Source organism: Diplotaxodon limnothrissa, linkage group LG9 (assembly GCF_057381915.1).
Source record: "Diplotaxodon limnothrissa isolate DT_005_m linkage group LG9, D_limnothrissa_male_GT1.1, whole genome shotgun sequence".
Classification (NCBI taxonomy): domain Eukaryota; kingdom Metazoa; phylum Chordata; class Actinopteri; order Cichliformes; family Cichlidae; genus Diplotaxodon; species Diplotaxodon limnothrissa.
The window spans coordinates 18,927,411-18,950,232 of NC_140604.1; the positions used below are offsets into that span (position 1 = coordinate 18,927,411).

Consider the following 22,822-nt stretch of genomic DNA (forward strand, 5'->3'; position numbering starts at 1 on the left):
TTGTCGTCCGTATACTCGCCCATTGTTAGCTTGTCTTCTGCAGGTTAATTTATGACACTATCAATTGATCGGCTGCTGGCTACTGGATGTCCTCATGCCTAAGATAATTACTAAAACCAATTACTTGGGGATAATAACTTTGCGAGTGTTCCTTATTCTTGATGTATAATACATAGCAGAGGTGGCTGGGGCACACAGGAACAACATCCTGCTCTGGTCTGTTGCTGCTGCTGCTGCCATCCACAACTGATACCCAAGCATGTTAATGCACTTAGGAAAGAGTAAGTATGATACTAACTTTTTATACTGGCTGATCCAGCTTCTTGACTTACCTAAACATGTTTTCAGCTTTGACTGCAAACATAAACACGTCAAGGCTGCTTCATTTGGATTTCTTATTTGCAAACTTTGGGAGTGGCTCAGTAGTAGCCCAGTGCAGGCTGTATGGATACCGTGTGTGTGTACGCGTGCATATGTGAAAGTGTAATCTATGCTTTATCCTTACCATCCATGTGTCTCTGTTCGCTTTGTGCCTTTTCACTGCAAGCCATCAAAGGTCAGTAAAGTTAGTTCACTTGTAATAATTTGGCAACATTTAAGTCTGTAAAGATTGTAAAGTGTAACTTATGTTTACTATGTGGAGAAGTTAAGCTGCTACAGCTGTCGATGAACTGTTTGCAAGATTTGACATGCCTTATTGTTTGTACTTTTATATTATTTCTAATAAATTCTGTGGCTATGCTTTCAAGTTTCGTCTATTCACATGGGCTTATTTGACTTGATATTATGAGGATCTTTTTCTGTGTCTTTCCAGTCGTAGCCACTTGCTTCACAGAATTCTTTTACCAAGCTCATGTTGTCTGAGTGGGAGCGCTGCGTTTTTTGACTTTGATGAGCCCAGTGAGGCAGATTATCTCAGCTTGTAGACGGGCAAACTTCATGTGCCAAGGTTAAGCTGAAACGTTAACCTATTCATCAGGGTTACAGAGTAGCCTCAAGTGGCCAGACGTCCTGATCAGACGCCACTCAGATCAAGGAGTGTGCCTTCACTTGACTTAAAAAAACCCCCACACATTTATATTTAATTTTCACATAAACAAGACACAAAACAACAGCAACAAAACTGTATTATTTCTATCAAATAATAGCAAAGCAGTAAATACATGCTCAGTTACACATCTGCATTTCATTATTTGTGCACACAGACTATGGTTAATGCCACAACCTTTAACAGCTAATGAAAAGTGACAGGCAGCCAGTACTCTGGGGCACACAAGCTTAAATAACCACATGCATGCAGTCACAAACTCACGCACACTGCCTCCTCTAAAGGGTTACTTCCTTGCAGCTTGTGATCCTGTTGGAGGTGTCCACTGTGAGTCCTTAGGTTTCGCCCTCCCCTCTCATGTGTCGCAGCATGTTGACACACACAGGCAATGGTGTATTATTGAGGATGTCTGTGGATTACTTGGGCAATGTACATTACAAGTGCAATTACCTACACAAGGATACATGTATAGGAGTCTAATTGCTCTGCATGGGCAATGGCTGATGATATCTCTGCAAAATAATGTGCCTGTCTGCCAGTTTTATCTTGCTGTGTGCAGGAATCTGTACAATTTAAATCATCTTAACTAATTCAGATAAAATAACTGCAGGAGCTGAGTATAAGATGGCACCCTGGGTGGCAGTCTTCTCTCACCGCAAAATAAAGTGAAAAATGATAATAAAAAGAAGAAGAAGGCTTTTTGCATCACTGTGCACTTCCACTCGAGCTAGTTTTCTTTTGTGTGTGAATGGGCATCTATATGGGGAAAGGCTCATGCTGCAACAGAGACTAATTCCTGCTAATCCCACTGTATCTCCAATCTGTCAGAGCTAGTTTCCAATGGCAGCCCTGCAGCAGGGGAATTGCTAGTGAGATTAGCTTTCGTTAGCTCCTCCTCTGTTTGTGGTACTCACTGCCGGGCCAGGCTGGCCTGCCACTGCTAACCTTTTGCACAGAAATGGATTAATTGCTTTGTTTTCCCCCAAAAAATGTGCTGCATTGATTTCGGAGAATAATGTAAGTTTGATTTAGAGAGTTGTGCTTTTGTCTTTGCTTTAGCTTTGTGGATGTGGTTCTTTGAGTTATGGGAACAAATCTGTGATGACAGACAGACACCTTTGAAGGATACACGAAAGACTCTCTTGAGATTTGGCTGTAATTGCATTTCATGTAATTATCTGATTGATCTGCAGAACCTGAACTTTCTTCTGCATATTTCCATGCAAAGACAACATATGGGTTTATTTACTAATAGCTGTTTGCTTTTTAAAATATATGTACATATTATCACCTTGCCATTTTGGATGTATCTTGCTGAATATCTTGATCAATTTGGTGCTGAATGATATCAGCCTTAAAAATTGGGAATGTGTCTTATTGGACCTGAAAGCAGGAAGCACACCCCTCTGAGTGTTTACAGAAAAGCTGTGACTTAAAGCTAAGACATCCCATTTATCTGTAACAGGACACTGAAGAGTCTTAATGAAGGCAAGCACAGTTGTTGCCTTTATTTTTATGCATTGTTATGTTATAAAGCTTCAATCTGCTGAAAATCAAAGCTATTTCCTCTAGATGTAATATTTACTGCAGATATAGATGGGCGTTAAATCCCCTAAAGACCCAATTTAACCCCCCATCTATATTGCATCCCCGGATTATCCTCAAGTAAAACACTTCCAGTTTAATTCCCAAACAAACCGTGAACTTTGAACACTCATCTGATTAAGCTTCAGGTGTTGAATTTAGAATCTGAAGGAAAAGATCTACTGTACATTATGTACTTGCACAATAGCTTTAAATCCCCTTCATCTGAGCTCTTTACTAATGTGTTTACTCAGTTCAGACATGGATTAATAACAGTATAGCTGCACTAACTGGTGTATAATATAGGTCACACACAGCACAATGTCCCCCCCCCCCAACTTACCGCCTGCCCCTTCTCTATCACTGACCCACATGTACATGTGTTTTTCCCATTCTGCAGGAGATATCTCCTAAAGATGTTTCCACGATCAGGGAAATCGATTGTCTTTGACAACTTTCCAGATCCGACCGACACCTGGGAAATCATCGAGACAATTGGTAAAGGGACCTATGGAAAAGTCTATAAGGTGCTTAATAAAATAGATGGAAGTAAAGCAGCTGTGAAGATACTGGATCCGATCCATGTAAGTTGAGTTTGTTACATAGTAAGTACATTGTGAAAGAGCTTTAAGACTTCTTCAATATTTTTTATGACTGAAACAAAGAAAGTAACGGCTACAATCTGGAATTGTAATATGTTTTTGTAATTTGTTTCTGTAAGTACTGGATCATATCACTTAATCTTTGAATTCAGGTGTTTTCAGGGAATCCAGCGCTTAGAATAGGTCATTCTATAGAGTTCACTGAATTTCAGTATGGCACTGCAACGGATGTCGCCATTGCAACAGGTGCATTTGTGAAATTTTTCCCTCCTAAATATTCCACATATTTCACATCTGACATTTAGAAAACACAGTGATTCAGCCACAAAATGTCAGACCAAGAACTTATAGAGCGAAACTGATCAGTGCCAAGTGCACAGTGTGTAAAAATTACCAAAGCTCTGATGACTCACTGACCAGCTACAGATGAACCAGCAACAGTGTCATGGACAGTCAAAGCTCATTGATGTACACAGGGAGCAAAGGCTGACCATTGGGTCTGATCCAACAGATGAGCAGATGAGAGTAGCTCAAATCGGTAAAAATGCAATGCTGGTTGTGATAGAAAGGTGTCAGAATACACAGTGCATTATAGTTTGTTGCTTATGGGGCTATAGACCAGTCACCGTGCCCATGCTGAGGCTTGTTTGCCACCAAAAGCGCCAACAAGATGCCAACAATCGACCATCTGTGGATTGTGCTGGTTAAACAAGTGAGGCCCCAACTACAGCAAAAGGGGGACCAACACAATTTTAAGCATAATGTCATGTTAATGCCTGATTGGTATATATATCTATACATATTGTTTTGCTCTTAGTGATGGCACAAGAAGTACACGTTTATGTCTTGTGACATGGCAAGTGTTTAATTTACATCATCGATTTCTGGGTGTTTTTACTTTCCTACATCTTTACTTTAGTTTTAGTTGATTGTTAGTGTAGTTTTCCCTGTTGTATGACACCTTAAATGTGATCAAATTTCATCTTTTTAAACTGAAAATGTGTATTTTATATGTTTCATTATTTTTTACCTTTTACCTTTTTTTTTTTTTTAGAGATTTATATCTGGAACAGGGAGTGCACATGATCTTCCAAGGTTAAAAGTTATGATTTTTCTTTACATTTCATCTGAAGCGTGCCCATAGGCTATGTATACCAGCTGGTATTTAAAAGGAAATCTAAATAGCTGGGTAGAAAACTTACTGAGAAGTAAACAGTAAAGGCCCCACCATCTCACAAAGAAAGAAAAACCTTTATGATGTGAAAAACCTCTGGCTTTGCAAGCACAAAAAATCAAATCGTCAGTGTAGTCTGACTTATTAGCTCTGCCCTCGGTAAGATAAACATCACTCTGCTCTGCTTTGTTCTCAGCCTGTGAAGAGAATAAAGCCAAGCAGGTTGGAAACACCTCAAGCGAGATTCTTGTAACTATTCTTCCCATCTACAACCATCAGCAAATTATCTCAGCAAATTGCCTCTGATGATATCAGTTTAGCACTCTGATCATTTTGGACTTGCGTTGCTTGTGGGGTGCTTTAGCACAGAGCCAAAACACAAATTTGGCATTACAGCAGAAGTGTGTGAAGAAGGAGAAGAAAAAAAAGAAACGGCCTAATGAGAAGAAGACTTTGTCATGCTGCAGGGAAACATGATGTTAAACTTGACATTGTGGGACTGATCTGTCCTATAGAGTCAACATTTTTTATAATTACTAGATTTACCATTTACAGAAGATTACTTCAGATGTGTTACATTTCTGAGCATTACCATATTTGAGTAGTCTGTTTGTTACCGTTCTTCATCGATTGTGTTGTCTATTTTGAGTCTACGTTATAGTGCATGGTTTATTTAGAGGCATTTAATGAGCAGCAGGGTTCTTCTATTAAACACACTCTTCAAGTCTCATTAATTTGGGAGGGGATTTGTTTCTAATTATTAAGAAACGCAAAGCGCATCATTACCATAATCTTAATCACTGCACTCATTTCGTTCACATATAGAAGATGCAGTACAGATTTTTTTAAATACTGTATGTTATGTTTAGTTTCAAGCTTTATCTTTTTCTTTTTACTTTTTTTGATGAAAAGCGATTTGTAGTCCAGTAATTTTCTGTACTTTTGCTTTCTACCTTAAGCTACATTAAATGTATAAAGCAAAGTCATTTTACATTGTGGGCCACATATAGCCACTTTGATCTTAAGTGGCCTGGATCTTTGAAATTCCCATTTCTGTCAGTGTAAAAAAAAGTTTAACTGCACATTTAGTCCCTAAGAAATCTTCATATATCAAAGGTGCAATTTCAACAAAGTGTTAAGTAGTTTGTTGCCCTGTCTTTGTTGTAGTTATAAAACTTTTTTTTTTTTTGTTTTTTACAGACAAAACATGAAAAAAATGTAATTACTTTGGTTTAGTATGAACGCAGGAAGTCTAAAAAATTATGCCCTCCTTCACATTTTCCAAAACCATCCATTGGAATTAGAGTCTTTGCTGTGCCCATTTTGACCCCCAAACCATATGTTTGAAATCAAAAATCTGGTTTCAGGACTCTGTACGAGGGGTGTCAGACTTCCGATGCCACCAACTACAATAGGATTCTGCTCAGTACTATTTATTGTAGTACTGCTACTGTTTATCACTTGTGATATAGTACTAAATACTGTACAAGATTAAATGTCCGCCAGCACGATTTGCATTATATGCTAAAAGTTCCCGGTGTCACGGAGGAGCAGGGAGGACTCGGCGCAGACTGAAATCTCAGAAAAACAGGTTTATTTACACACTCCAGGTGCACTATATACAGGTGAAGGAGAAGGGGGCCAGGGTTCCCAGGGGTGCAGAGCGGGGTCGGGAAAAGCGTCCAGAGTCTCCAAACCAAACACGAGAAATCTGCATACAGAGAACAAGGGTTAGCACGGAACTTTCACGGACAGAGCCCAAAACTGGCTGAGGCTAAAGTAGCACTGACGAGCGTTATTCAATAGTCCAGCGGCGAGGTGCTCTCAGTCACTGCCTTAAGTAGCGGGAGCAAACAAGGTGAGGAGCCACAGGTGATTGCCTACAGGTGGTGGAGGCCGAGAGCTCACAATGAGCTCCGCCCAGGCAGCGAGCAGAGAGAGAGGAGAGAGAGAAAAGACAAAACATAACATGTAGCCACACAGGGCCAGCCGAGCAGGCACGGGGACCATGACACCCGGTCTTTAGGCTTTAATAACCGTGCAACATTCAGAAGAAGAGTATACGATGACTGCTGTATTTAACATGTCCTGGATATGTCCTTTCGCCCACATTAAATTGCAGAATAAATGGTGGAGACTTTGCATAGTGTCCGAAGGTCGGTCGCTCTGTTTTTCTTTGATCAAATCAGGCAACCGATGACGTTCTTGATATTTAAAAAGGTTGCAAAGCAGTTAAATGAGGAGCTGCAGATACATGTCTTAGAAATCACAGGACAAAGAAATGAATCATTCTCAAAGTCTGGTTTATGGACATTGCATTGGCTGTGTATCTGTGATATCACCACAACTCTGTCACTGTTCTCTTGAATGAAGATAGTTGAGAGTATCCTCCTCATCACTACTGGTGTAGGAATAGAAAAAGTTGAGAGAGAAAGCAAATAAATTACAGTTTTCTCCACAAAGTCTAGAAGGTAAATAAATGAAAGAAAAAATGTAAGCAATAATAACAAAGTATCCATTCAGCTGATCTTTATATTGTTATTTTCTTGGTTAGAGTTAAACTAAGAGGACCGAGAAGCAGGATCCAGTGGATGGTTAGCTCTGCTTAGCATAAACACTGTAACAAGCAATAAATAACTTTGTAAATGTAACAACTTGTCAATCAGCCAATCCAATCCAACTTTATTTATAGATCACTTCAAAAACAACATGGCTTGTTGTCTTTGAAGTAAAAAACAGTGATAAAAGTATACATTATGTAACACTTTCATACACTAGTTATTAATGAGCATGACTGTTACTGAGCCACTTACATGTCAGCTGATATTTGATATATTTATTGTACTAAATTCATTTGAATTCGGTTTTTGCTTTTTGAATTTTAGATATTTTACTCTTATGTATTTCTTGTCATTTCTTAATATTTGTATTTAAACATAAAATTATTTTAATATACAATTTTTGTTCTTTTTACAAATTACTTTTTACTTTAAAGTAAGATTGTATTTTATTTTATTAAGCTAAAATTATTCAGGCTATTAATTGGGTGTGTTTGGTCTTATTTTTAGCTTCTGTAACAAAAAAATTCCCCAACATTGGGATTATTAAAAAAGTAATAGCTTTTATCTTATGTGAAGTAACCCTCTCCAGTTCATAATTTCAAATTTTTCTACCAGTATGAAAATGGTATTAATATTATTTAACTCATGCCTAGACAGTAGTCCAGGTAGTAATTAGTATTACCTCTATTACTCTGTTATTTGGCATTAAACATTCAAAGATAAAATATGGCTGGTAAAAAAAATAGCTAAAGATGAGATTGTAGGTGTTAAAATGTGTGTGTCGTACACACTTAGCTGATGTTTGCTCTTGTGTTTCAGGATATCGATGAGGAAATTGAAGCTGAATACAACATCCTCAAAGCTCTTTCTGACCATGCCAATGTGGTCAAGTTTTACGGGATGTATTACAAGAAGGACATCAAATGTGGGGATCAGCTGTGGCTCGTACTAGAGGTAAGAGCACAACATTGGCTGTGTTTTTGTCACAGGCAGATTTGACTTGGATCTTAGAGAGCATATACTGTAGGTGCAAAAGCCTTATTATACTACAAACAGGAAGTCTTGCCAGGTATGTACAGCGGTCAGGGATTATGTAACAGTTTTAGCCACAATGGGCAGTCTAGGAGTTTACTTATAGAGCACCTGGGGGATTTGGTCGCAGGCCAGTTAGTACCAGGAGGGGGGGAGGTTAGATTGCGTGTTGTGAGCGCCCTGCTGAGAGCAGCACAGCAGGGATTTCTGTTAACAGGAGCTGTCTTCATGTATTAGTTTATACACCCTCTGTATAAAGTTGGAGCACAGGTTGAAATGTTCCTTGTTGTAGTTGATTTCTGTTGTAGAACTGAAGATACAACACACTGAAATTGCCTTTTTTGAATTAGCCTTTCCTTGTTTGCACCTGCTGATGCACGAGAAAAGCCACATGTAGCCGTGATATTTTCATGAAGGTTCAAGGAGACCTTGCTACTGCTGCTGCTTTCAGTACTCCTCAAAAATCCTTCCTGTCAGCTCCCCCCGTTCTCCATCTTTCTCCTTTTTTCATTTTCTGCTGTAGCCCTTTAGAAATGTCAAGCTCCAGACAAACATGTAATGGAGGTCAACCTCAGAGGAGAGAAAGTGTTTGTGTCAGATATTGGTTTTCTTTGCCTTTTGGCAGTCGGACCATGTAATTTGTGTTCCTGCTTTGATAGAGAGCAGTACAAACCTGGAGATGTCTGGAAAACACTGTCAGCAATCTCAAGGAGGTTTGATAAGAAATGAAACAGCCATCGTCCAAAAGGGTGGTTGATGTGTTTCTTTGTGTGTGTGTGTGTGTGTGTGTGTGTGTGTGTGTGTGTGTGTGTGTGTGTGTGTGGTGTTTCTGGCGAATGGACTATAATGTAATTTGTCTCAAGGGATGGAAATGTTGGTCTGCTGGTTAATTAATCACTTTTTTTCTGAAATATCCCTTAAATACACATGCATGAGCCCCAGAGAGCATTTCTTGCTGCCATTGGTAAACCACTGTTTTCTGTATGACTTTGACAATTTATGTCACTGGGAGGAGACTTGCGGATAGGCGAGGAGAAGCCTTCAGAGCTGGCTGAAGTAGTCCTCCGGTGATTAAGTCAAAAGTCTGGCTGTACTTCACAGCAAAAGATGCAAACTCAGCAGCCTGCAACAAGTGCTTTAAGGTGATACTGTGCAAAGGAGGTAACACCTCGACTCTGATGAAACACCTGGCGACGCATAGCGGTTTTTTAAAAGCCGAGAAATGCGCTGTATTTGATAGCTTGCTGCGAGACCTCACATGGAGCACATCTACTGCGGGTGTGGTGCTTGTTATCGGTCCCGGAGTTAGCAACATCCCCCAAAAACCCGAAGAGGAGAGTCCTGGCCCCTAGCCCTGCCAGTGTAGCAGAAATGATGATGATCATGATGGCAGCAGCAGCCGTGCTTCTCTGCGTGAGTAGCTTAATGTTGTTCGTGTATGTCTGTGAAGGTTCTCAGTCATCCAGGTCATCGTAGTCAAAGGAGCTTGCAAAGAAAAGCGTCTGGACTTCTGGACTTCTTTTCGTTGTTCGTGTGTAATTTACGTTGAGTAGGCTAACCACGTTATTAAATTAATGCAGGTAAGGTGAACTAGCAAACACCGTTGTAGTTACATGCGGCTGTCTTCTTGTTTGATGGCAGATGCTCCCTTCACCCTGGCCAAAAAGGCTAAAATGACCAAAGAAAAAGTGGAAAACAGTTAAACATGAGAAGTTTTTGGACAAAGTTTGTGGGTTTTTTTCCATTGTTTAAGCACTGCTTCCAGCCAAGAGTGATATCATAAATCCCCTATAGCTGCAGAAAAGGCTAACATTGTTATCTTTTTACAAAAAAACAGCTAAACATGAGAGGTTTTTGGACAAAGTTTGTGTTCTTCATTCTTTAAGCACCGGTTCGAGCACCGGTTCGAGCACCGGTTCGAGCACCGTTTAAGCACCGGCACCGTTTCAAAAGTATCGGTTTGGGACTGGTATTGGATAAAACCTAAACGATACCCATCCCTAGGCGTACCTATTTCACATTTGGATTGGATACTAGACTGGATATTGGTGACAACAGGCCAATCGATTCACTTCAGTATTCAGTATTCACTACACTGTGTATTAGCAGCAACTCGGGATTTTATTTCAACAGCATGCTGTGATTAAATTAGCTGAGATGACTGAACAGCTATATTGACGTCACTCTCAGACTTAACTATGACAAGAACATGTTGTCACCAACTCCATTAATATTATTTAAGTGTTTTTGTGTGAGGAGGAGTAAAAGGAGGTGCACTCAGACTGAGAGTAGGACAAAATAGGCCAGCTAGGCTCTAAATAACAGCAGTATGCAGCAGCCTGTGACATTCACACTTCACATGAGATGATATGAGACCAGTGTAGATAAATTTAGTAAATAACATAAATGCAATTTTAAAATCTTTATGTATTTTTGTGCTGTTGTTGCTTATCATCTTACTAATAATTTCTAGTCCTAGTTAGTGATATTATTGGTGTATCTGTTTATTTGTTACCTTTTACTTTTTACGAAGTTAAGAAAGCATTATTTAAATCGAGCCTGATGTTGAATATAAAGAATGATTTTCAATCTCTTTTTCATGCTTATATTTTTTTTTTACTGATGTTGGATATCTCAGTGGCTCCATGCTGTGGTATTTTATACATTTGCCTAACAAACAAAAGCTCCCCTGGGTCATTTCTGTGAAAAGATTTTTTAAAAGGTTTAGATCTAAATGTGCTGAAATAGTTGATGTTGATACTTAGCTTGAAACAAAACCACGTACAAGCTTGTGGCATAGATAAATGAACCTCTTAGTACCACTGTTTACCCAACAAAAAATTATGCTAACCTTTAACCAAAAGCCCCATTTCCCCAGGCCATCTACAACCAGTTTCCCTTCCTAAACATCCAAACAAAGTCTTAAGGCTAAAAAAAAAACCCAAATACAAAAGCTAAATGAAGACCGACAGGATTTCCATTTAAGATACTCATCCTGTTCTTCTATTACGCTACCTTTTTTTCCACTGTTAGGAGATTATTGTTTCACACTGAACATTTTTCCTTTGTCAGGTACAGCAGTGCTAGAACAAAGTGTCCATATTTCTGTAATCCAAGCTCAGTGGGCTTCACATCAACAGCAGCACTGTTATGCTAGCCCAATAGATAGTTTTCACCTCTCCATCTTGAGTTTCCTTCCCCTTTCATCAATCTCCTTTCTCCTGACCTTTGCAGAGGACCCTGCATTTACTTCTCTCAGATATCAAGATGCTGACAGCACCATCCTTTTGAAGGAAAACAAAGAAAGTGCTATTGTTTTTTTAAGATAGTTTCATGTGAGTGTTCAGTGAAATTATCTACCAGGGCTTAATTCCTATGAGTAAAACTATAAATCTGCTGTGATCTTTGTTTATTCCCCGTGGTTACATATCCACTCAAAATTTCCCTTGCAAATCTGCAACCAGCAGTCCAAATCTGGTGGCTAATCCTGAGGCTGAAATCACTGCCTGACAGTTTAATAAGTGGCTGTGTTGTGCGTGTGTGTTTTTGTGCTCTGAAGTAGATGCACATGGGGTTTTAGCAGTAAAAAAGACAGGAAAGCAGGGAGTGAGGTGGTCATTCACCATGGTTACTGGCCCTCCTTTCTAAACTGTAATTTTCCATCCTTTAGCTCTGCTGAGAGGAGCCTTTCTCTGCCCTGCACTGACAGCAGACCGCTCATTATGAGCAGAATTCATACAAATTGCATCCGCTACTTTGTTAGCCCTTCATTGGGGTCTACGAGCTTTTGGCTTTGCCTCTGTAGTGTTCTCCTTTATCACAGCAGATGTGGGCAGAGATGAGCATGCTTTCATGTATAAAGGCCTAATATTGCTACCAGAGAGCTTGAAAATACTTCAAAGAAAGTGACGCTAGAGCGACTTTTATTCTCTGACTGGAAATAAGGAGCTAATTTAGATGTGCATGTCATTTGTGAGACTTTAAAAGGTCATTTGTTTTAAATGTTCACCATCTTCTATCGAGCTAAAATAAAAAATGTTGGAGTTTTAAATCAAAATTGCATCACTCTGGGGATGTGCTTTTAAAAAAAAAATTGGGATTGCTAAAAAAATGTCATTCGTCATTCATCTATGTGTGCAGATTAATTAAATTAAACCCCGGCCGCTAAAGTGAGCAGCTCAGAGAAGAAGCAGAAAAAGATAACTCAATCTATTGAAGCGCAAACCTTTACACCATCATTTTCTATCACGGAGGAAATGAACAGCAAAAGCAAGCAGCAGTGGTAGGAGAAATTGGCTTATGAAGATTCTTTGTCAGGACCAAAATTGCATAAAGAGTCTGCACATGAAGAAAACAATAATTAGCATTGTTGTCTGGGGAAAGATAAATGATAAGTGGAAAAGAGAGATAAATCTCTCGAAGCTTCTCATTAGTAAGCCTATACAGCTTTCCCTTTCAGCGTGGCACAAAACACAAAAACTGGATCGCACGAGGACTTGACTCGAAGGTTCAGGAGAAACTTAATCAGGGCTCATCCTGGGCATGTCGCTAGTCTATCCCAGAGCGACAGAAAATCACACACTCTGAACTCTACACCTATGGTTAGTTTACAATCACCAACTAATCTAACCTACACATTTTAGGACATGTGTTAGGATGTGAGCCTTAATCAGTTCACAAATTCCCTAGTCATTGAATCAGTGCTTGAAAACACATGAAAATTTTTTTGCTTGTCCCTTTTTTGCTTTCCTCGCTTCATTCTACTTGGACACCCTGTCAAAGTCAACAATTTGTCCTGGATTTTTCAACCCATTTTCTCTCTCCAAGCTCATCCTCTTGACCTTTGCACTCGTTAATTGACAATGATGTTTTGAAATAGTTTCCCTCTATCAGACCTTTCGATAAACGGTGCCAGAAAGTGGACACCTCGGCTATTATGCTCCGTGTAAACGATAAGGCCACGGTAACAATGGGAGTGCTCTTCTCTGGAGATGGTCCAGCATGCCGCACACACGTTTGTTTTCAGATCTTAATGAGGACATTGAATAGATACAATGCCTCGATTTCACTAACACGAACACTAACCCCCCAGAAATGAATGCTTAACCTTAAACTGAACTATAACCTAATTGTAACCCTAAACTCAAAACAACATTTTGAGCCTTAAAACATGCCTTCAAATTCACAAGGACTGGCATTTGGTCCTCATATTTATTGGTGGTCCCCACAAGTATAATGACAGTTCTTGGTCCTCACAAAGATATTTAAACAAGTACAAACACACACACACACACACACACACACACACACACACACAGGGAACATGTTTCTTCGAGCCTTTTGCAACTCGGTATATCCATCCATAAATGAGGTAATTAAAAAAATACAATGTAAATTTAAACTTTTATGCAATCACACTGTTAATGAAAGATGGCTAAAGCGACCACCTGTGTTTAGTTTGTTTCATCTTTACCTTTCTTTTATCTACTTCTTTGCTCGTCTTTGATGCAAAACTTGCATTTACATGACTAAACAAGCACCTGACCTCATTTGTAATGGAGACTAGACCACTCAATATTCAGTGTGTTCCTTTGTTTATTCTTTGACATGATGAGCAAGACAGAGCGCAAATCTTAACAAATCTTTTCATGCAGTGCGTTCCTCTTCCAAATCTGTGAAATGTGTAACAAGGAAAGATCAAACTCCATTGAATCGTCTCTAACTGTAAAAATGACTCATGATTTTTATGAGTGTCAGAAAGAAAAATAATTTTGAAGCCCATTGCTGGTACATTCTTCAATAGTGAGCAACATGTCAACATGGTTTTTCTCAATAAGGCAAAGGAGCAGATGAGAAGCCATCCACAAAAACTGACCAAGTAACCCATTCCTGATCTCGGTGTGTCAAATACTATGGGTTTTTTTCAAAGCTGCTGGGGTTTTGCAAATGTAGAAACGGTGTCCTGGGAATACAGTACACTGGGTTACTAACTGGTCTCATAGCTAACCAGATTTAGCTGCTGAAGCGTGAGAGTTTTACTTCCTTCTTTTTACTTCCTGATTGACAAAAGGCTCTCTTTCAATCATCTTGTACTGAACTTTTAGGGAGTGGAAATGCTAAAGGAAAGGGATGTACTTCATTTATAACACAAGAAAAAAGTGCTTGAAAAGTGAGTACAACAAGAGTTCAACAAACAGTTTTTGTTGCATTAACCGTACCAAGGATTTTGTGGTACTTTAAACCTTGCCAATTATTTGTGATGCCTAAACATAATGACTGAATAAGAGTAAAGATAAAAAGCAAGTGAAAACTAATAAGAGTGTGAAAACATAGCCTCTAATTGGGCATGAACACTGGGCTCTAGGCTGAAAGCTTAAACAACGTCAAAGATTAACTGGAAGATGGCAAAAGCCATGGTTCAAAGTAGCCCAGTTCATGCATGAGAGATAATGCTCAGCAAGTGCAAAAGTAAAGTAAAGCTGACCAGTTTGCATGACAACATGGGATTACAAAATGAAACCGGAATCAACGAGCACCAAAGAGGTCATAGATTAAAATTAAGATCCATGATTGACATTAAAGGCTAAGTTTTCCTGTCAGTGTTAAAATTTCTGCCTCTGAAAAGAAACCGTAATCTTGAGGTGTTTGAATATCTGTGCTAAAGCTCATAGAACGGTTAGTAAATGTGATTTAAGCAGTTAAACAATTAAATTCAATCATCTATGACATTCCCAATGTTGTTTCCTTTCTGCAGAGATTTAGGTCTTCACCACATCTCTAATAATTAATGTTCATGTCCAGGATCACTTGTTGATGTGGCCGCTGTGGCTAAGGTGAGAGCACTAAAGTTTAGCTCACCTAAATCCGGGACATCGGACCTCTCATTAATATGGATTCCTTTGTCTGCCTCGTGTAATTTAATGATGACAGGTGATATGGCAGCAATGATGTGGACTGACGTCAGGCCCCGCTCATTGTCAGAGTGCTGTGCTGTCTGTGAAAACCTCTGCGGTATTCTCTGCTTAACTGCAGTTTGTCTGCACGTCTGATAGCCGGGAGGAGACGTGATTAAGCTTCCTATGTGACAGCTGAGATACATGCCATCCATCCTGCAACAGTCCTCCGGGCTCCTGATGAATAGGCAGATTGATAGGCAGATAGAAAACAGACAACAGGCACATCATTGAAAACTTATGCCAGTGCACCGTCAAGGTCAAAGAATTGCTTCACCTTCAGTGTCGTAGAAGGATTACAGATTATAGTTACCATTCCAACCTTGGGCCAGCATTTCAATTTGAGGTTAACATACAAAGTCAAATGAACATGACACAAAACTACTAATGAGAAATAAAATGTATTTGCAGTGATATATAATTCCTGAAATGCACAAGGAAAGAAAGACAAAGTGTTTCAAAGAGATATGGAAATGCAAGATACACAAAGAAGTAACTTTGACTTTAGTGGCTCTTGTTCCGCCGGTACCACCGGGGCCTTTTACCGTTGTCTTGTTGAGGTATAATGCAAGATTACAGTACAGTATAAGATAATAATAATTGCAGAAAGTTGCTTCTTTTCATCTGGACGCAGTGCTCTCTCTAGGAGAAACATTTCATTGCTCATATTTCAGTCTTAGATAAACTTTTCCCCTGCAGATGAACAAATTGAACTTTCTGGGACAAGATAATAACTAGCTCAATTTTAAAAAGCTGTTAATGCTAAAATGCCACCCATCAGTCTATTATCTGCTGCTTATCTGGTCTGGGTCACAGGGGCAGCAGTCTAAGCAGGAATGTCCAGACCTCCCTCGCACGAGTCACCATCTCCAGCCCAAAACACCTCACCAAGGAGCTGCCATAGTCAGATTCCAACTCGATCCTTTAAAGCAGCTCTACAAATTACCTACTCCTTGTGATCTCACTCTTTTGGCCACCAACTACAGTTTGTAGCCGTAAGCAAGAGGAACGTTGATCAGCCAGCAAATCAGTAGCTTTGTCTACATCTTCAGTTCTGTACCAAGCTCTAGAAAATTACTGCTTTGGAAAATGGACCAATTTTTATTACTTCCAGCTTCCCAAATGCCATGATTTGCTGCTTATATCAATTTTATGTGAATACCAATAGCGTCTCATCTATATTTATTATGTTTTAGACTGTTGGATGGATTTTTAAAAAGCATTTTGAAGATGAGATCTTTGTCTTCCAGTTAGTTTATAGACTAAATAAATCAATAAAATCAGTAATTGCAATGCTAGGTACTTGTGACCCACGAATTAACTACATTTAGTTAGTATTCACTGAGATCTTTAAATAAAGGAATGACTTTGTAGCTTGCTGTTGTCAGCACAACATTTTTTTAAAGCCCTGTAGGTTGAATTATAAAGAGATCACTCATTGTTTGGCTATTTGGGCCCTTAGATGTTTACTTTACTCTTTTTGTTGTGGTGCTATTGTTGAGCTATGCTGTACCTTTTTTCTTAGGACTGCAGGTAATGACACTGCAAGTTAGCATCATTATTTTCCATCTAATAAGGAGCTATTTCTTTACCCCAAATTACACAACACAGTGGGTAAACATCCCTTTCCCTGAGAAAATAAATATTACACTGTAAGCCTCATTGTGTGCTTCCACTTGCAGTAACCTACCATTTGAAATGTGTGTTAAAAACTATTTTTGTTGTATTAATTGTGAATGGTAGTCTTAACATTTTCTCGCACGTGTTACACATTTTAAACAGGCTGATTTTATAGGCTGATTTGCTTTTAAATTACAAGTTAGGGAAATCAGTGTAGTTATAAAAGAGCAAGAGATCACTACAAAAAGCTATAATGGAAATTTCCTGTCTACCAGAAAATGTCAAGGATGTTTTTTATGCATGCAGTTAAGAGTGAAGATGGAAAATTGCTCATAAAAAGTTGAATGATGCATGTGTAGATGATATCTTTTACCATAGAGAGTAACAGCGTCTGTGTTTACAAACAGGGTTCGTATGCAAAGAGACGCCATTTCAGTCCACTTCCAACCCCCAGCGTCGCTGATTGACATCTCAGAGCTTTTTATTTTTTATGCACTTCTGGCATCTCCCAAAGAAAGACCCAAATTAAGGGTTATTGTTGTTGCCAAGGCAACCTACTGGGTAATTTTCTGTAATTTTCCGGGAGGGATTGCTATTGACGGTGAAGTCCATATCAAGATGCTGTATGCTGCAAGGAAACACCTACAAACACAAAAGTCTATTTTTCGGGGGAGGAGGTGTTCTGCCGCAGTGAGGAATGTCCCATAAACGGTGTATAATTTCTAATATAAATCTTGGCTTTGTCTGAATGCATACGATTATTTGCTTTATTTGAGCCCGCTTAGTCATCACCGCATAGATTAAACCCTGCATACAAAATGTACATTCTCTCCCGCTAAGCTGCCTGAGAAAGATAAGCCTCTAAAGATTGATAGAATTACTTCCAGCATCATCCCCCTGTTTTCTCGCTGTGAAATCTTATGATCAAAACGCTTCACCCCGTGCTGTTTCCACATGAAAATTCGGCATATCTTTCCCAGAGTTTTACACATTGTATAAGCAGAGTGTGTGCTGACTCATGGTGAGTTTTTGCTCATTGTCCTCTTTCCTTTGTGGACCCCCCCACCCCCCCCCACCCCCCACCCCCCACTGCAGCTCTGCAATGGTGGCTCTGTGACAGATCTGGCCAAGGGCATGCTGAAGAGAGGAGACCGAATGGATGAATCCATTATTGCCTACATCTTGCACGAGTCCCTCATGGTAAGCATTGGAGGGGGGTGACTATGATGTACCCCAGAGTAAACGGGGTGATTTTACAGGCAGGTGCTCATCAGGATAAAAGAAGCTGTTAACCTCTTTGTTTCGCAGGGCCTCCAACACCTGCACATCAACAAGACCATCCACCGTGACGTCAAAGGCAACAACATCCTATTGACGACGCAGGGAGGGATCAAGCTCGTGGACTTTGGTATGTGCCTCTTTTTGCCTTTTTAAAAATTTTTGGCATCCCTGTCCTCTAATCAGCAAAGAACATGTTATAGCTCTATTTAACGAAATCAATTACCTTCAGCTGTCTTACAAATAAACTGTGACAACAATTAGTTTCCCTGAGAGGCTGGACTACATTTACACAATCCAACAACGTGGTGGATGGTTATACTTTTCCACTGTGCCACAAACAGCTGCAAACATTGCTGCTGCTCCCACTGCAATTTCTTAACCAAATGAGGCTCGCTGTAGTTCCTGGCCTCAAGGATCGGGATAGGCAAATTGATTCTGATGGTTTTCTGGAGATGACTCACCCTCCCCCAAAAACCCCCAGCTGCCTGTTTTCATTACAAATAAAATCCCCCTCTCCATTTGTGCGTAGGTTTGCATTTACTCCTGCTAATTGTGGGCTTCTCTTAAAAGCCCTCTCCTAACAATGAAGCACAAAGTGCACTGCTTTTACACAAGAAGAACTAGAGGGTGGGGAGGTATTAATGGAATCACTTGATACTTGAATGGGAAGTAGCTAATACTGAGCCAGAGCAGCTTCTTCCTCCTCGCGCTGCTGTCATGGAGATTCTCAGCACCTGTTTGTTTGTTTGATGTTTACTGATGAAGTAGATCGAGATGTCCAAACTCTGCACCCGGAAGCATCACATAAGTATTCATATAATTAAACAGAAATGTGATAATGCTTCTGGTGATAAGAGATGAATCCTAGGATCTGGTATTCTTGGATTTTTTTAACAGCTGTGTGCTGTGTGTTTTATTTGTGCATACAGAACATATTTGCTTTAAAAACTAAAAACAGTTACAAATACAACATATTCTGAACGGAATGGCAGAAAAACATCCCTCGTAATCGGTCAAAACTATGGCATCAGTACTAGTGGCTCTTATTATTGCATCTGAAAACTGCTTTATTTAGCTAAAAAAAAAACATTAAATACCTCTTTCTACTTAATTTATTAATTGTGTTTAGTGTGATTCATTTAAAAGTATTTATGCTGAAAGAAGAACCAAACAATCCTCCATGAGTTTGTAATTTCTCAAATTATTCTGTATGATCTGGTGGTTTGGCCGAGACCACACATGTTGCTTTCTTAGTTTTTGCTGCTGTACACTGAAAATCAGCTGTCACATCTTCAACACTGTGAAATGCTGGAGTATTCATAGACTAGAAAAAGTAACCTGTTATTGGTTTCAGTTTTAAAGTGAAACAAAATGTTTCAGTCTTGTGCAAAAGTCTTGAGTCACCCCTCATGTCTTTATATTTTGCTTCCAAGGAGTAAGGCCTTCTTCTAATTCTGTACTTGACAAATAGTTCTCCCATCTCTCTCTGAAGGTCTTTCAAAGATTTTCTTTGACCATTTTCAGAGGATTTTTTTTGTTTTTGTTTTGTGTGTTAAGCCACTTAAGCCCGACCTATGAACCATTCAAGCATAAAAAAGCACCTAACTCAAGCGATGAACCAGTGTTGTGTCTACACATGAAAGACAACTTAGCAAAGAATCAGTTCTAGATGGTATCTGTCTATGCAACTTTTGCCTCACTCTGATTTAAATTAAAATGCTATAAACACTCACAGACGATATCACACAAATTGTCTGAAGCTATTAATCAGGTTATTGCAATCCTGGCATCTCCAACAGCATCCAGCCATTATTTCTGCGATATATCATCTCTTGCTTATTTACAATAAGAACATCTTATCAAGTGTTTGATGTTTCTCTGGCTCAACCTGTAATGAATGTCCAAGATAGGAAGGATATCGTATCTCTGAAAATAATTTATTACATACAAACATTGTTGGTTAGACCAGAGAGCCAGTTTCAATTCACCGTGTTTAGTGCTAAGCTCATGTAACTCTCACAGGAAGTAATTATGTTTAATGTTGGGACACGTTATCATCAGTAAATTGTTGCTGCATTCACTTTAAGGTATAAGAAAGCAGTGGCACCGCTGATCAGCTTATCTTCTATGAATAAATATTTGCCGCTGTGCATGACTGTTATCTGTTCGCACCATATTTGTGGCTGCTGGTTAGAAGTAATGCATGTGGATCAGTTTAGGGAAGATGTTAAAAGAAGCTGTATTATAAGAGGAAATAAAGATTATATTGAAGTGTGGGTTTAAAGGAAGAAGAGCCACAGATTTTCCTGACAGAAATCTCTCGACATCTACTGGATGGTTCCCACTGGTTGAGGTCTTATCTATTTTAATTCCCTAGCAGATCAAATCGGTCATTTGTCCTGTAACTTTCAATTCAATTCAGTTTTATTTTTGTGCACCTCAAGCTGCTTCATATTGTAAGGTAAAGATCCTACAATAATACAGAGAAAACGGCAACAATCAGACGATCCTGTTTGAGCAAGCACTTGGTGACAGTGGCAAGCAAAAACTCCCTTTTAACATATGTATTCAAAACCACAAAACTAAAAAATGAAAAGCTTAGTTGGAAGTCAGAGTCACTGTAAATAGCAGGGTTTACCCAATAACTAAACTTTGCTCCCCTTGCACCATAAATAATAATTCATTTTTATAGTTTTTAAGTTTTTATATTTTTGCCAGATTAAAAAAACTGTCTGCTTTCAAGTTTTCTCTTATTATTCTATGAAGTGTTCACATCATAGGCAGCACATTCAAGTAAAACAAGCTGTATGCATTACAGGAATTGTTAGGTTTGAGTGCTGCCAGCACAGAGATTCATAGGATTTGTATGGAAAATAAATAAGACCACAAAAACAAATGTTGTTAATTTTAGTCCACTAGATTAGTCTAAATTAAAAGGTCCATTTACTTTTAAAGTTGTAACTAGGGACACCACTGTATTCCTAATTTTGTCTATCAATTTTAAAGACAGCTGTCAGTCTCCTGGTCCTCTAATCTACATGCTGAAGTGTGTGTGTGGTAGTAAGGAAGGGCTTAAAGTCCCAGAATCAAGAGCCACATGAATGTGTGTGTGAACGGTGAATGTGGTTTGTGGTGAAAAGTCTTTGTTTACTGGTTCACACATCTGCTTTTACAGCAAAAACCCTTATCTACCATAATATCATGACACCACGCAGGCCTACATACTATTCAAGCAGCAGCATGTCCTCCACTACAAGCTCTCCTGTAAATCACACTTCTTGCTTTGTCGCTGCTTGATCTTCACTCTGGGTTAGGCTTTTCATTGCTAACCTTTGTTGACTTGACACGTTCTTGGTAACACGTTGCGTGTGCTGTGGTTAGTTTCTTCTGGCCTCATCACAGTTTTGCACTTTATACATATATATACTCCATACATACTCCAGTACAGCCTGTAATCTACTGATTTGTGCTTTTGAACAGGATGTTTTCATTTGTCTGGTCCAATATGATGCCATATGTATTGATTCATGCCCATGTACTCAAAAAGAATATTTTTCACTTTTGAAAAGGAAAAGAATGTGTATATTTCGAGAGTGGAGGGGTTGCTGGTGGAGTGACTCATTTTGCTGAACACACTAGAGGTTTAAGTTAACATCATAAACATCACACATTCTTTGTATTATTTTTTTAATATTTTATTACTTTCATAGCGTTGAGCATTAAACACTATGTGGTCAAGATGAGAAAAATCTTTGTGGCTTGGGTTAAAATACATAAAAAATACTCTGGTTTCTTGATTTCAATCGTACGTGCTGCAAACACAAAACGGACTTCCTGTGAAAATAGTCAGGAATTCATGCTGACTGTCATGAAAAAGCGCAACAGTTTCTGTTCATGGCCATGCAGAAATAATTGCTTTTGGAATTATTTCCTGTTTTGCATGCTCATGCCATTTCAAGTAACGTAGAGTATTGGAGCAGGTGCATCGCCATCTTTGTCTCCCATTCTTACCAACATGAACTGAGGTCAGGCAGTTTTTGCAAAAAGACCTTAAAAAAGCATTTTCATTTATTTCTTCTGTTCTTCGGATAATTAAAAACAGGATTATTTGATTAGTTTCCATTTCAATTACAACAAGCTGCAAGGTCACTGTGAAATGTTTTAGTGCAATGACAACAGGCTGGATTCGAAGAGTATGCAGGCACCTGGGTTGAATCTCATTTATAAAAGTAGCTCCAACTTCTTTTGTGACGTCCCGCTTGCCAGCTTGTACGCTGCTGACAGCTGAGATTTGAATGAGGTCTGTGACGTCACGAAGGAGGAGAAACAAACTCGCAGAGTGACGAAAATGGCGGGGTTGGGGGGGGGGTCCGACTCGAGCTTCCACGGGTACTGCGTCACGCTGGGATTAATGGTTTTTCGTGTGGAGGGGCACATGCTACACTGAGCAGCTGAAGAGATAAAGCCCCCGCAGTGACTCATCACCGGCGGAGAAACAGAACAGCAAAAAAAAGACGGACCCAAAAAAGAGCAGCAGAAGAATGAGGAGAGCTGCTCGTTCATCGGTCTCTCATGAATATTCTAATTGACGGCATTATCTCTGTGATGATTATTAAGTGTGTGGCCCACCAGGCTGCACTCCGGGCTAATGTAGTGGAAACAGAGGGGTTGAGAGAGCTTTAATAGGGGGCTTTTTGTGTACCTGTACTTTCACGCGCTGATATTCCTCACACGCCTTATATATCATAACAAACATACAAGTTTGTGTATAAGGATGAATCCCTGTAAAACTCTGAGTTTGTCCTCACTAATGCGGGGTGATGTTAGTGTGTTTGTGGTTTTATGACACGATGTGACTGTCCCTGTGTGTATGTTCGCCTTATGCCTACATCTCCCCGCCCTGCACATGATTATAATCCCTTTTGATGTTTGCCACAGAACCATTTTCCTTTACACTGCTCATCCCG

General features: G+C 39.4%; 1 protein-coding gene across 4 annotated transcripts in view; it reads left to right on the top strand.

Moving 5' to 3' along the window:
* The first annotated feature begins 3,039 nt into the window (after positions 1-3,039).
* myo3a (myosin IIIA) overlaps positions 3,040-22,822 on the top strand; it is a 67,019-nt gene continuing 47,236 nt past the window's right edge. For 2 of the 4 annotated variants that reach the window (XM_085362071.1, XM_085362072.1), the window contains exons 1-4: positions 3,046-3,216; positions 7,789-7,923; positions 17,670-17,774; positions 17,883-17,982. In XM_085362071.1, coding sequence (XP_085218197.1) covers positions 3,049-3,216; positions 7,789-7,923; positions 17,670-17,774; positions 17,883-17,982 — 508 coding nt within the window. In that variant the 5' untranslated portion in view covers positions 3,046-3,048. Of the gene's footprint in view, positions 3,217-7,788; positions 7,924-17,669; positions 17,775-17,882; positions 17,983-22,822 lie in introns of all 4 variants that reach the window. The other 2 variants (XM_085362070.1, XM_085362069.1) reach the window with 2 other exon arrangements.